This window comes from Nipponia nippon, unplaced genomic scaffold, assembly GCF_047370975.1.
Source record: "Nipponia nippon isolate SJK-2023a ecotype South Korea unplaced genomic scaffold, ASM4737097v1 scaffold_10, whole genome shotgun sequence".
NCBI classification, from domain to species: domain Eukaryota; kingdom Metazoa; phylum Chordata; class Aves; order Pelecaniformes; family Threskiornithidae; genus Nipponia; species Nipponia nippon.
In genome coordinates, this window is record NW_028262291.1 from 30938242 (window position 1) to 30954298 (window position 16057).

General features: G+C 37.1%; 1 protein-coding gene across 5 annotated transcripts in view; it reads right to left on the reverse strand.

Annotated features, from left to right (window-relative positions):
- Positions 1–16057, reverse strand: part of UBR1 (ubiquitin protein ligase E3 component n-recognin 1) — a 75298-nt gene that overhangs the window by 58163 nt on the left and 1078 nt on the right. For 4 of the 5 annotated variants that reach the window (XM_087746340.1, XM_087746337.1, XM_087746338.1 and 1 more), the window contains exons 2-4: positions 4633–4889; positions 2411–2489; positions 118–228 (exon numbers count right to left, since the gene is read on the reverse strand). In XM_087746340.1, the coding sequence (XP_087602466.1) occupies positions 118–228; positions 2411–2489; positions 4633–4889 (447 nt within the window). Of the gene's footprint in view, positions 1–117; positions 229–2410; positions 2490–4632; positions 4890–9663; positions 9820–16057 lie in introns of those variants that run through there. The other variant, XM_087746341.1, reaches the window with a different exon arrangement.

Below are 16057 nucleotides of genomic sequence, written 5' to 3' on the forward strand. Positions count from 1 at the left end.
GACCTGCTACATTAATTATAAAATATACATACTTTCATATACAGGAATAAGCACTTTTTTTTTAAAAAAAGGCAATATTTACAATATTTATTCTTTCACTTTAAGCAATATTCTTACTTCTTTTGCAGAACCTGATGCTCCAGGCTCATGTTTAGTACACAGCGGTCCAGCCTTCCACGCCTCTGTATCCCCACAGTCACAAAATCCGCCTCCAGTGGAGCTATGCATCTGTAAAAAAACATGTATTTCAATCATGAAATATGCACATAAAAAGCAAGAGAAAAATAGAAATGTGCATTATTTAAATCAAATACAAGTATAAATACCTACTTACAAAATACAGGAGTCACTGCATAACCAATGGACTTACCACAACCTTTTTTTTTTTTTTTTTTTTTTTTTTTTTTAGATAAAAGGAGACTTATCAGAGGAGCAGGGGGGCGAAAATGTTAATTTTTTGAGCAGAAAATAAAGGAGGAAATACAGCTGCCACTGCAAAAAAGTATAAAAGTATGCAAGCCTTAAATTTAACTAGAAAGTAGGTGAAAAAGCCTATGACTGATGAATAAGAGTTTCATAAATGGCAAAATAATAATTTTTGGTTTTATTAGCAAAATTATAGCAAAGGTGCTTAATGTCTTCTTTACAAGTGACTTGGTAAAGTTTGAAAATAATATAAACAAGAATATGTGTATATTAAACAGACATTTAGTAGTACCTCTGCTTCTAACCAAAAGAAAATAAGATATAATCAGCATCTAAATACAATTCTTGCAACTTTAACTTTGCATACATTTTCAGAAAAGTACAGATTCTGACCCTTCATTTTGGCAAAAAGTTCAGACAAAACTCAGGCAAAAGTAATTATCCTTCACTTACTCTAAATCCCCAATCCTAAAATAAATTATAAAAACACTAAATGACCCAATAAAAAGACATGAGAAAATTTGTTATTTACTTGAAACTTTTTAAAATAACCTGATCTAATTAGATGTGCTTCAAGCAGAAGGTTGGACTAGGTGACCTCCTTAGGTCCCTTCCAACCTAAATTATTCTATGAATCTAAAAGAGGATAATCTTTATTCTTTAGAATGCATCTTTAAAATGGAAATGCAGCCAATCTGCTCCCATCTGACTACCTACTTCCCTGGCTGGTGTTTTGCCTGAAAAAGTTACTGAAAAACAGGGAAAGGACAACAGCTTCTCAGCCCAGCTGTGATTCCAAATTGCTCTGTAATCACTATTGTCTAATTTTCCCTGGTTTTCATCTTACCTCCCTGTAAACTGTGTGTGTACATATGGAAGTTATATTTGCATTATCTAAGTAGTTTTGTACATCTTTGAATCGATATTTACAATACCTTTTCAGATCAGTATACAGAGACTTACACAGAGGAGCAGAATATTGTATTTTAGTCCCAGTTAATTTTGAGATTGCTAGGACCTTCTTCCAAACTGTCTCTCATTGAAACATACCAATTGATTTATGACCAATTGATAATACAACTAAGACAAATCTCTTCAATGGATGTCATGTCAATGAATAGAAGGAATAGCTAAAAAAAAAAAAAAAAAAAAATCTAGCCCACTTTTTGGTCATGAAAGATAATTAAATTGAATACATAACATTTCTGTACATTTTCTTGCCTCTTGCAGCAGAGTTAGACCAGCTTTAAAAATGACACTTGTTTTCCATTTCTTTTTACCCCAAAGAGGGTAAACAAAAAAGTGGGCCTGGGAAGGAAACAGTAGGTGACAGTTTAGGCAGTGAATTAGCTAAGAATTACTTAAAAGATCCTTTTTTAATTAAAACACAGGAATCTCTCAAAGATAATATAGATTTGGCGCAAAGAGAATCAAAAGGATATCAGAAAGAGATGATCCAGTTCTAGAACAATCTCCTCAATAAAAAATGGATGCTTCACATATGTTTTAACCTTATCACAGTCTACACTAAGCACAAAGCACTTTAATGCAAATCTAAATGGAGGAACAGAGTGGAAATGTAGAGACTGCATCAGTGACATAAGCACTGAAGTAATGGCCCTTGTATACACACACTCATTCTAAATTTCCAAACAGTACTGACTAGGACTCAGGACAAGACTGTCATTTTCAGTCACAGCTTTTTGCTCTGACATACATTTCTGTGACATTGTCAAAGAGAATAACATTGTATGCATTCATAAACATTCCCTTACCCTTTGGTTCTGGAATTAGAACGTTACTGCTCTTAAAAGAGGCTTTACATAGTTAGAAACATGAGAGAGAGATAATTAACTAATTAGTAAATGCCAGATTTGGGTTTTTTTAAAATAAAAATTACTAATGGTTTATATGCAGTTTATTACATCCTCAAAAAATCTTCTCTAAAGCTACAAGTACGATTTCTTAATACAAAATTTTTCACCTTATATCGGTGGTTCTTGTGAATGCTGTTCTGGAAGCAGTCCATACAGAGTACACAAGTTGGATCAACTGCACAGTCTCTGCAACAAAAATGGTAACGGGAAAACTCTAAAACACATGGAATTTTCATGCACAAAAGAAAATCCTGCTCTGAAAAAAAAACCTGAGGTTAACAACAGATTCAAATTATAAAAACACTGGCTACTTCACGTCACAGAAAGAAGATGAAAGCCAATCTTCTTAGGCTTGAACCATGGACTCAAACATGTTATATCAGATTCTATCAGAAACATGTCTGATTTCCACTTTCAAAACCTGTTGCTAACATATTTTCATTTTTGCTAAGGATAAGGATAGCTTAAAAACTATGATGACTCTGAAGTAACTTTTATTATTGTTTCCAACAACTGTGGCCAGTTTGCTAATGAAACTTTTGATATGCTTCTGCTAGGTTATGTTTCTAACTTTTAAAACAGTTAGAAGCTAAAATCTAAAGAGAATTCCTTTACGACATGAGCCAAAGAACATATATTTTGAAATCTAATTTCAACAGTTTCAGTCATGCACTAAAATACCTGAAAATCCAGAATTACACTCATGGACAATCTATTTCCATTTTTTTCTATGCTCTACATACATATCCTTTTTTACATTGCCTTTTTTCCCTAAAACATTATCACTCTTTTTTCTTTAAATGCTGTTTCATTCTGTGCAAAATGTGGATGACAGGTGTTTAATGACAACATACCAAGTTTTTTATTTTATGCCATTGTTCAACATCTAATTCAAGCCTCCTTTACAATACAACTAAAATAGTACGGTAATTCTGGTTACAGAATGGATTTCCTTTCAAACCTTTAGATGATAATCATCAGTACAATAATTTAATACTTCACTAACATTTGTTACCATAAATCTACTGCAAGGTGATTTAAAAGAAAGAAAAATTAAGCCAGAAGTTCCTGCTAGATTTGAATGCCCAATTCAAGACATTCGGATTTTAATATTTCAGAGTATCTATTATTTGTAGCATTTTAGACGCCTAAAGCAAATAGCGTATATTTAGCTTCAGTTGCAGTAGTAAGTACAATATTTTACGTAAATACTACCACATATTTGCAAGACAGTAGCTCAAAAAAAATAACAAAAATAGACCACCTCTGAGAAATATAGCTTTGTTTTTTTGCCTGCTATCATACAAGAACTCTGCAGAGGTAGGAACAGAATTATTCCTGTTACAGCAGCACTAAACTGCCTTGACCATCCTTTTCCTTCGTACAATCTAATGTCGCATTCACTATACACTTTCCAGCAAACACCGAAGAACTTCTTCAAAGATCATTCTCCTTTCATACACAACGCTAACTTATTCCTAGAAAAAGCTGAAGAGCATGTGATTGATTAAAACCTTACAGTGTGATTCATAAACATAAAGTTTACAGCGAGCTTTCATTTTGACATTTCCTAAATTCTAAGGGCTGGATTTTTTAGCCATAATAATACACTTCATCCTTAATAATATTCTTTTGCTATTTCTGATGAAATTTTCTAGGCTTTTAAAAACAAACTGAAAGCTACAATAAACTATGACAATAGCATCATATTAATACTAATGAATTGCCAGCACAGTTGCAATCTTTACATCCACCACAAAGACCTCTGGCTTTTTAATATTAATATATTATTATTCATACTATTCTTATTAATGTGTATTAATATGAATTAATAAAATAAATTACATCAAATCAATGGGGTGCCATTTTTAATATACTCCAGGATGAGAAAGAAGGTTAAAAAGAGACAATTGGTCACACAGCTATTGCTTAAGCAAAGGACTGATGATGCTCAGAAATGCTGGATTCTGTTTCAGACTTTGAAAGGGTGAATACTGTACAGTGCACAGATTTTTATGCCTGTTCTCCCTCAATTCAGGTACAGACCCCACACTCATACCCTATCGTCCAATCTTTTTAACCAATGGCTTTCGGTACCTTTAGCATCCTTTCCATTTCCTTCCCCATTTCTCTGCCAGAGCCTGCTTTTCATATGCAATTTTCCTAACTCTGAAGTGGTTTGAAATACAAAGCAAATGCCACCGTCAGTTAAGCAAAGACCTACCATGACACAAGCAATGACTAGTTAGTAGCACCACTAATTTTATTAAACCACTTTGCTGCATTATGTCACATGGGAACATTCATGATAACATACTTTCATTCTTACCTGCAAGAGTATGTTGTCTCCCCTCCTTTGAACACCTTCCCACAGAGCTGGGAGGTTCCACTCTGTTGTAGTTTCTCCAGGAATGTATCTGGGTCTTCCCCAAACAAATAACATTCCAGGGGGTATAATATGGCTGCCTGGACCATTTCTTCTTGTTTCTCCAGCAAGGGGTCCATTTCAGCTGAGTAAATATTTGGCACATGTTTTGCCAAGCACTGTAAAAAGGTAGCTTGGAAGTTGAATCTTTCATCACACCACTGCAAGAAAAGTACACCCATGGATAAACATAAATGAATAAACAAATATAAAGAAAATAGGATTAAGCACTTCTACTGTGAATCCAGAATTCTTTTCCACATCAGAAGTCAGTTCTGCGAGCAATAAAACCCAAGAAACCATGGTTTCCCAAGAATTTCTCTGCTATTTTCCTTTCAGTAACCACCACAGTAACCTCTGTTACCCTGAAGAACCTTGAAGTCTTCTACTAAAACACTCTGAGGCAAGAGCTGGCAAGTGCTATGCCACTGTAGGGCAACCCATGCACTAATTAATTTTCAACTACATGCTTGCCAACAGGCCAGCCAATACACAAATCTTCATGTCTGTTCAGCTGCCGACAAATGGAAAGAGCAGCAGCGGGTTTCCCTGTCTTAGCTGGGAAATAAGTTTGGGATTCATTCCTTAGCCTGCTGATAGTCATAAAACGTGCAGCAACTCCATCGTTTTTGAAATTGTTACTCTTCAATAAAATATTGTTGAAACTGGTCATCAGGGTTCAATAGTTACTGAGGGAGAAAGAAGCCCAACTGATTATATGAGCTTAATGTCCTTGGGAAACCAAACTAAAATGCAATTTCATTTTTATAAGACAATTAATAAAAGTACTTGTGTTTTAACTTGAGGTTCTTGGTTTTCTTGATTTAAGTCCCTAATGTTACTTTCAACTACTCTAGTTCTCTGAACAGTTCTCTCCAATTGTTCTATTTCTGTCCTTCAAGTCTGAATATTCTTTCACATTATTCCCATTATTTAGAAATACCTTTCATTTTTCCCCATTGCAAATCAGAAAACAAGTTTACCCATCAAGGCTCCTAAAGGCAACCTCCTTTCATACACAACCTTGATTTATGCCCAAAAAATTTTTTTTTTCCTTGCAAAAATAAAAAGTAACTTCACCAATAGCTCTAAAGGGAGATTCCTCCAGGCCAGCAAGCAAAGAGTGAGCAAAGCGACTACCAAAGAGTTCGGATTGAGAGAAGGCTCAAAAAAGTAGACTATTCAAGTTTTTTAAAGGATGAAAATGCACAACATCTTATGTGAAAGGCAAAAAAAAAAAAAAATAATCTTGATTTCTGACTTAAAATGAAACCTACATCAACCAAATCAATAGATTGCCCCCCAAAATTGACAGAGATAAGGGATTAAATAATAGATCTATAAGGTTACACCTCCCTAGTTTACTACCTAGATTAGAACAGTTCTCTGAAAAAAGAAATTAATCTAGAACACATGCAGTCCGAATTGCTGCAATCCCAGTACTCAAAGCCAGATATGCAAACATCATGTAAAATTGCATGTTTTCTGAAAAACTGTATGTCTACCTAATACAGACAAGTACAAAAAAACCTGCCTACATACAAAATCCAAACAGAAGAAATAGAAATGAGATACCATGTTGAAACAGCCTAGACTAACAATAACATCCATTACCCAAAACTAATCTGTTAGAGGAGATTTGTTCCATGTTGTAGTCACTCTAAACACTTGCTTTATGGCTTTAATAAGACACACTATACTTCTCATATGCTTAGTTTTAACTTGAGGCTTCTACTGATATTTTGGCCATCAATCTTCCTTAGCATTACCCTTAGGTAGTCAATTACTTCATTTATCATGGTGATCCATGAATTCAAAGTTATGGAAGAAAATGCATGGCAGACGCTGATGGAAAAGAGAAGCCATGGATAACGTGGTCAAGTGGGGGTCATATCCTCATTTTATAAGTACAGGTTGACCAGTCTAGTCAGACTTCTTGAATCGCAAAGCATTCAACACATCTTTAAATATCTGAAACTGAAGATGCGTCCATGAAATGAGGGGAACCACTTATTTAAATTCCAATTCTAACAAAAATTCTAGATCAAGAACATATTTATTACTTGAGCAGTAAGGACCACTGTGATCACCCTATCGGTCACAAAAACTTTAGCATGCACATATATGTAATGCATATGCATTCTGTATACATATACATACATGCACACAAATATATAGGTCCGTATTTATTCTCACATATTCACAGTGCTAAGGAACAAAAGGAAAAGGAAACAAATTAGCTGACTGTCCTTTTATTTTAATTAAGTTCTTCAAAATTTTCAACTACCTAGCAACAATTTTTTTAATAAAAATTATGCTTACCTGGGGCATAAAGATACCAAATTGTAAAAAGCAACTGAAAATTAAATCCAAATTTATCAAATACTTGCATAACAACACTTAAAAAAGAAAAATATCACACTTAGCTGGGGGTTCTCAGAAAGATATCAAATTGTAAAAGGTAACTGAAAAACTGAATTCCTTGGTCACATATGTCTATTTTTTATATGTTTGATTTAAGATGAGTGGAAGAAAGTTATTCCTATCATAGTTAAACTCCATAATTCAACGTTCATCCTTAAGCATGTTTCCTCCCGTAACTTGTTTTTAGCTTTTGTTTTAACTTACCTATACTGCACTATGGCTTTAGCAAGTTCCCCTCCCAATTTGGCTACTGTATTTGTTTAAAGGGGGGGGTGGGGGGGCAGGATGTGACCCCTTGGCATGCTCTCTTTCCAAAGCACAAGAGAATCCCAGCCTGTAGCTCTTCTGTCTTAATAAGTTGTGTTCCCAAGAGATGGTGTAAGTTTAGCTTCTGTGTTGTTGGAACAGAGCACATCATAGCTTCACACAGGGCTGAGCTTTCCTGAAAATCTGCCAGAAGCATAGAATGGGTTCTCACACAATCTAACTCACAAGCATTTCAAGCATTCCTGTGCAAAGCTTTTAATTCTATTTAAATGTTGTCCAGAGAAGGGAGGATAGGAAGTAGGGAAGGAGAGGGAAGAAGGGAAGACAGAGAACTCTCTTAAGCAGGCTGGCTGCCTTCTGGTAAACACACTAAATTATACCCTCAACCTATACATAACCCAGGAAATACCCATTATATTCACAAGAGAAACAAGAATATTCTTTTTCTTATTTCTAAAAGCTGCACGAGGCTAAACTTCAAACCTATCCCATACCCTCTGTGTCTCCCAGGAGAAGTAATTTATTCCTTGTGTCAAAATCTGTTTAGTGTACTATATTCAACTGTATAAAATTATACACAAAACCATCAAAAACACAGAAGCTGCCAAATAAAGCACACTCCTAAGTTAAGATTGACTGTCCAATGCTAGCTTGGTCCCCTTGTGCACACATACTGAAATTCAGATTTGAATACTTTGATCAACGCTTTGAGTAGTCCCACCTTCCTTCTGCTCGCTCATTCCTTTACCTGAGCACGTACCTGTCAAGTGCTCAGTTGCTACAAAAACCATATAAATTAATAAACAGTTAGTTTTTCTTTATTGACCGTATACTGGCCAGTGAAGAGGAAATAAAAATACTGTATCATCATCAATTAAGTTCTAACCATCCTACACACAGGATGAGCTGGGAGTCTAGAAAAGCCTAAGACCTGTGCAAGACAGCTGCAAGCAGAGATGGGGCTTGCACTGCAGCTTTCTGCCCAGCACTGGCACAGGCTGCCCTGAGGGGTTGTGCAGTTGCCATTCTTGGACATATTCAAAAGCCAGCTGGACATGTTCCTGGGCAACCTGTTCAAGGTGACCCTGCTTTAGCAGGGAGTTCGGACAGGATGACCTCCAGAGGTCCCTTCTAACCTCAACCATTCTGTAATTCAAATGCCTTCACCAGGAGAAATCTTATTTCTTTCTCAATCTCTATTAATCTTCCAATTTCTGCTACAAGGAAGCCCTACAGAAAAGTTATTTTCCAAATTTTACTCAAGAATAAATTTGAAATAGTGTACTGAAAGAGGCAGAGGTCATGAGATAATGCAATAAGGGTAAAAAAACATTATCATGTAACTAAAATACCACTATCGGTCAGCTCTCCACAGCCCTGCAGCACTCACACCCTCCTCACCGGGGCCCACTGTCTGTAACTACCAGAGGAAAACCCAGAGGAAGCAGGCCTGAATACACTCCACTCCCGTTGACACTGTTCCACTGTCCACTGTTTTTGGGCTGCAAAGGGAAAATTACTGAATTTAGAAAAAAAATCACCTCCATGTACATTTGGCGTAAATTAAGGCTTCACCTCAAATTTTAATTATGAAATTCCTCAGCTTTTAAATATCTATTAGCAACCTTAGTAAAGTTCTTTTGATGGGCTTTTTGGTCATTTTCTCGTTTTTATTAAAAGTTAGCTGAAGAAACAGCCATGCCATCACATGGACCATACGGACATACGCATGGCCCAGAAATAAAACCACCACAAACAGTGACCAGTACAAGCTAAGGGAGTAATCACGGCAGCAGCACACCACCACCTTTCCTGCGGAGACAGTAACATCCACACCATGCTGGTGGGCATTCCCAGGTACTGAAAACAGCAGGCAAAGGTGACACTCGGGAACCTGACACTAGTGAAGAGCGTGCGCCAAAGACATGCGTTGTCTCCCATCTCTTCTTTTATACTTTATACCTCTAACCTTCTCCAGCCCCATCTCTTTTCCTCCTTTAATCACGCTCTCCTGTCACATTCTCCTTTTTTAAGATTACAATCGTTCTCAAACTGCATGAAAAAGGGAGACGAAGAGAACCAGGAGGAGTTGCAAAGCTATGTTTCTCAAGCATAAGCAGTTTTGTCAAAAGAGCAGAAACAGCAACGATTTTGTCCACGACATTTGATTTGTTCTGTATAACAAAAGCAGTAATCTGTAGCCTTTAATGGCTCTTCAGAAGAATATGACTACAGAAGCAGTACCTCAGAATACCACTTGAGAAAGAATCGTTAGGAGATAATCTCTTATCTTCCATGGAAACACGTCCTCCTCTGTGGGATCAGACTACTAATATTTCTTCCCATGTGTAAGCATACAGAGATCTTCCCAGAAGTCAATTCCAACCAAACACGCCGATTTCTCCTACATCTAAAAGGACAGTTTGTAGGCTTTTCCCAAACCCTTTAAAATAAGGATCACGTCAGAAAAGGTCAGAGGATGAAGAAATACATTTGCCTACAAATATTGCTATAAAAAGAGAAAGATATCTGTCATTGATATATCCAATATAACCATATCCAATTTTGTCATTCACAAATGCATTCATTTGTAAATACTGAAAATAATATTAGGAATGAGAGCTAAGTAAGTATACAAGGAAAAAGAGAAAAAAGTTAAACTCTCAATTCACTTTTCACCCCTAGATCAAGCATCATGTGAGATTTCTCACCACTATGACAGAATTTCTTTCTCATTGCAAGAGGTTTATTACATATATTAATTCAGTAGCCATTACTTCCATGACAATTTTTGATTTACATTCTAAGCACAGTTCTGTTTGAATTCTAAAGTCTTTTCAAACTAACAATTTGCATTAGGCAATACTACAAAAAGCAGCTCTACTTTAACTGCACTGATTGACACACTGATCTTTTAGTGCAAAAGTGACTGCATAAACATCAAGACTATATTTTTAGGTATATACATTAATGTAATCAGTGAAAAGAAGGTATATTAATATTTATAAACATTAAATAACAAATTATGAAAGAATAGACACTGCCAGCAGCACAAACTAAAACCTGTACCTGGTCCAACATTCTGGTTTAAAAGAGCAGTAAAAAAAGCTTAGGTTGTGCATGACATAAATCTGTCAAGCATGAGATGGCCTGTCAAAACAGCTGGTAGAAGCAGGATTTTAAAAGTAAATATATAAAATGCTGGGGACATACTGATTTCAAGCAGGTGACATTCAACATAAATACCAAATGCAAAAGGCTGCTTTACTTTAATGCGCAGAACAGTTGATACTAGTTAAACAGAGATTAGCAGGACAACAGATCCCATAAAACTTTTTGTTCTGATATTATCTATCCAACTGAGCAACCATAAAAGACATTTCAAAAGGATAAACATGCAGAAGTTCTTTGATAAGTATGCAGAATACTTAAAATTTCTTTAGGAAGCAAACTTCAAAAGATTCTTGAACTAACATTTTCATATGAGGTCCTGCTTTTAAATTTTTACTTCAGTTTTTCCTTCTGTTTATTTTGGTTTAAAATCATCAGGTTTTTAATGCAGTGAAAATAAGATCCAACTGCAGTACAGAACACCTAGGCACTATTTTTAATAAAAACAACAAGGAGAAAAGGCAATCTATTTCAACCTCAAAAATATATATTCCCCAAAGAAAAGGTTTCAAAAATAAGCACTAGAAATTAATTAGCATATTTGTTCTTCCCTGCCTTAAATCAAACTGAATTTTTTTAGGAGCATAAATTCTACTAGCTCATGAAGGGCACAGTTCAGGGAGTTAAAATGGAAGCTTACTCTAGTTTTTTGTCACATAAGCACTGTGCTCATGACGTGTTTCACGTTCTCTGACAAAGCATAGCCAATGTTTTAGTAGAGAATCTAAGCTTAAAAAATGAGTGTTTAGAACTCAGTTATGAAATACCTGTCTTCTAACACATCAGTCACATGGCTCCTTTATATAACACAGCTGGGAACCAGCCAGGTGCCAAACTTTGGTCTGCTCTGGATATCAGTAATTACACTGAAAGAAGCAAGTTTGGTTTCAAAAGTTATCTTCTATTGGCACAACATGGGTAACATTCAAGACTGTCTAACATTGTCCTAACAAAACACCAACTCTGAACTGAAGACATAAAAGAACTGTTTGATCTCTATATTCATTTAAACTTTGGCCCCTAAGCCAAAGTAGGATGCCAATTAATGTTAAAAGATGCTTTAATGATGCAGGTGTTTGCCCACTGGGAATAAGACTCGTAACAACAGCATAGACTACTAAAGCTTTGTCTGTGGTAGAATCTACCTTGATTCTGGTAGTCCCCAATGACTACCCGTTTAGCTGAACCAGAGCAAACCCGTGACAACCAGAGAAGCAAAAGTAACCACCAGCACCACTGGTTACTGGTTCAGCTGCTGGACAGCTGAAACTAATGTCATCTTCAGGGTAAAGAAGGCACAGATCCAGGCTGTTCAACCCCTTTGAAAGTGCAGGTCAGGTGTCAGCTTTAAATCATACCCATCTCCAAAATCACAAGAGTGCAGCTTCCGTTCACCGGAGTAAGCGCTTGAATGCACACGGGTGCCCAAGGAGACATCTGAAGTGAAATCATGGCCTGCAGTTCTCTCTCTGCCACGCTGTAGGTATCTCTGTCGTACTGCCTACCAACTGGACACTCTAACTTAAATATGCTACAAAATTAGCAGGATACTACTAAGTAGGTTCAACAGGCAAAACAAAGTAGCCAGAAATTCTAGAAGTAACTCCCAAGTCTTTGAGGCATGCAATCTAAACAACCTTTCATGTTCCAAATTTTTTGGTCAAACCTACATTAGGTAGATAGCAACGTACAATTAACACATCAACGCTAGGGGAAAGAGAAATTCAGCATCATATATTAGAGCAAAACAATGTGCAAAATACATATGTTGAGGAAAAAAAGTTACTCTCCCTAGAAAAATAGCAAAACTATTATCTTTGCACAGTTATTTGTAGTATTCTGTGAGACTTTAGTATCAAGCTTTTTCTTTAAGTTCTGGCTATTCATTTGACAGATCCTTTTTATTTTGTTTCTAGAGAAACAGAGGAAAGACTTTGATTCCTTCCTTGTTTGATCCTTAACACCCATGCCATGGTCTCTTACCCTCGAAGGAACAGAATATCTATCAAATTTTTTAGCACCAGACTGCACTTCAAAAATGTCAACTACAGTGGATATTTATAAAGTAGTAATTAATTAATTTGGTATAGTTATGTTGGGGGGGTGGGGGGAAACCACACAAAAAAAACCCAAAATAACTCGCTAGGTTTTTGTATTAATTCCTGTGTACTCAAACTTGCCTTACAACCACCCAATTTTCCAATTATCATTAATTTTAAGATCCATTGTGTATGTAGTCTAATTCTGCAGTGAATGAATGTGTAATAAAAATCAGGTGAATCTATCTATGTTTAGCACTCACCCAGCATCAGCATCTCCCAAATGCTTTCCCTTATACACCAAAAATCAACCTGTTTACCCCTAGCTTCTCTACTGTTGTGGGATCTAGAAGCCACTTAAACAGTTGCATGCTATCAGGAACACCCACTTGCAGCTACGTTCTCCTGGAGCCACGTACCTCTCACAAGTATCACTGCAGAATTACAGCAACCATAATTTGTGCACTTTATGTGGATTTGGGGAAAGATGACAGATACCTTCACAATCGCAGTTCACTCCTGCACTAACAAAAGCCATAAAAATTACCAGTAAGTACGAGTAAACATGAAAGCAGACAAGGAAGGAAAAACCACAGCATTGTTCAGTGCCATAACAAAATGAAAGCACCAATAGAGTACTAAATGTATAAGGATGCAGGACCTTGTCAGTGCTCCAGTTACCTGTTGCAACTTCATGGACTCTACTTCTTGGACACCGATACAAGTGTACAGTATACACTGTTCCGTTAATACACCGCACTGTTGTAAAAACAGTAGCTTTGACTATATGCAATTCACGGCTTATTCACACAAAAGGATATGCTGGTTTACATAAAGATGAAATTTAAACTAATTTAGCTTTACGTAAACTGATGTAAAATTATATGGACATGTCATCTGGTCTAAGCTGGTTAATTCAGCTTAGGAGAGGTTAGATTTAAAACTGGAAGAAGTCACTGCAATTCCAAAATAAGACGCCCGACTGAGATGTCATTAATCTCAAGAAATAACCTGCATATGACTATCCCCTCCACATTACTACTTGATCACAACACAGCTACAGAAGCAAGGCTCCTCATATGCATTTTCTCAACTATATAATAGCATTGAATGACATAAAACAAGATCTGAAATACTTAGAATGCACAAGTACCTGTATCATGTTTTGCTTCCTGAAATTAAAATTCAAAATCCAGTCACTTTCCTGTGTTTAAAGGAAATATCCTAATAATAAAGTTTTTCTCTTCTTGTACACCACTACCTCACTTACATCTATACTTTTGTATAGGAGTATTGACTGATGACAAAAGATGGGACTTCTGAAAAAAATCCCTTTTCTTCACAAATATTACTGAGAAGGTACACATACATCAAAATTTGAAGATTTCGTATAAATTAAAATCTTTGAAATATTTTAATATCTAAACCATGCTCATACATTCCAGATAGCAGCCGCCAAGGGAGGCAGGAGTCAAACTGGAATTTGTTTAGAATACAGATGGACAAACAACCAAAGGGCTGGATCCAGCCTGCAAAGGAGGCTTTTATTAGGCCATCAGCAATGCCTGCTAGCCAACTACTAGACAGGCCAATTCCAGCCCATCAGTCAGCCAAGCAAACTGTGGATGCTATTGGGAAAGAAAAGAAAAGAAACTTAAGTTTGGAAGACAGCGTTTACTACTAGGTCAGTGCCAGCGCAGCCCAAATTCAGCCCTCTCTTTCAGGGCAGGGCAGCTCAGCTCAGGAAGCAATACAGCCACTACAGAGAAGCAGAGGGCAGAGATGGGACTTGACTTCAACTAATGCAATGAAACGCCAACTCAGGTATTTCCAACTACAGTCATCCAACCCGAAGAGTTGGAGTTAAGTGCACAGGAGAAACCACCGAGTAGGGCTGGGTGCAGAAGAGTTTACTACCTGAGTCATCACCATCCATTCCAGAATCAGGCTGGCTCCTGAAGAATCACTCAGGTAATCCTGCATCATGCACCCAGTGCTCTGGGAAGGTTTACTAGTCATGCAGCCAGATGTGGTGCTGCACTGCAACCAGTGCCACCCAAAGCCAGAGGTGAAAAAGGAGAGCAAGAGTCAGTCTGACTGGGCTGACATTGAGATAGATTTGACAAGTTCAACAAGGCTGAAGCTCACTCCATTCAGCCAGTTGTTTCTGCTTCACCCTCCCTCAATTTCCCAATTCTAGCATCACCGTGAAAGGACGTTCAGACCAGCTGTGCAGAGGGAAAACACAAGTCAGTCAGGATACATTAGTTCCACCTAACTGGTACCATCTTTAGTACAGCAGTAAATTGAGTGTAAATTGCTTCCAGATTACAACTGTCTCCGGCATCAGTATAGCCAGGTTTGCAATCTAATTTCATGAACACTGTCAGACCCAACCTAAGTCCGTATCCCTAGCTCCCCTTCTCCCTTAATATAATAACCTCACCCCACACTCCCTGTCAAAATTCCTGCAGTTTCCTTGGATATATGGCAGACAACACAGCCTGGGTGGTCATCCACCTCTCTTAGAATAATGGTAATCCTGGCACAGAGACTCTCAATTGGCTGAAACCACACAAAAATTAAGACAACTTAGTGGACCAGCATCGACTTTTAGCAGCTGAGGATCTCTTCAACATCTTTCCCCATGTTTTCCACAATACCAGTATTATCAGTTTTACACGTTGCCTGGGCTAACTCAGCCTCTTATGTCCCTGAATAATGAAAGGCTGATTGCATTGCTTTGCTGCTGATTGCAACTATCACCCTCAGTACCTCTCTTACTGTATACATGGCCCTCAAGCTTGAGAAGTTGCCTGATTCAGGTTGCATTTTTTGACGCTATAATGCAATCAAATTACATTTTTACTTGTTTAAAATCAAAGTGTTACCAATACAGAAAAAAAAAATCCACACATAGGCCTGTTATGACCACAGAAATATACTTCACTTTAAAAACGGCTCTGTAGTCACAGACTGCACCCTTATGATTTGCAGATACCCTTACAATTCTGAGAGGAAAGGTACAATGAATAATGGCTGTTGGCTTAGCACTGCCACCTGCAAGAGAAGAAGTTCCATGAATAAACATCTCCCTATTTATATCTTCCTCATTTTATTAATGGTGTGTAGCATCATGTAAAAAGTAGCTATTCTACAGGCTTGCCAGTGCCCCACTTTTAAACATCCACAGTCAAGAGTTTCAAAACCATATTATGTATTCAGCTTGCTACAGGAAAATGTAACATAAAATGTAAGGTTTCTGATACACAGTCAGACTCCCTTTCTTAAATCGACAGCCTTTGGGTTTTAAACCCCTCTAGCAAAAGTGTTTGCAACACACTAATCACTTCACAAGGTTGTGAAGGAAAGCACAGAAGGCCCTTACCTACTACCACTACACAGACTCAACACCAGGTTGCGTTCAG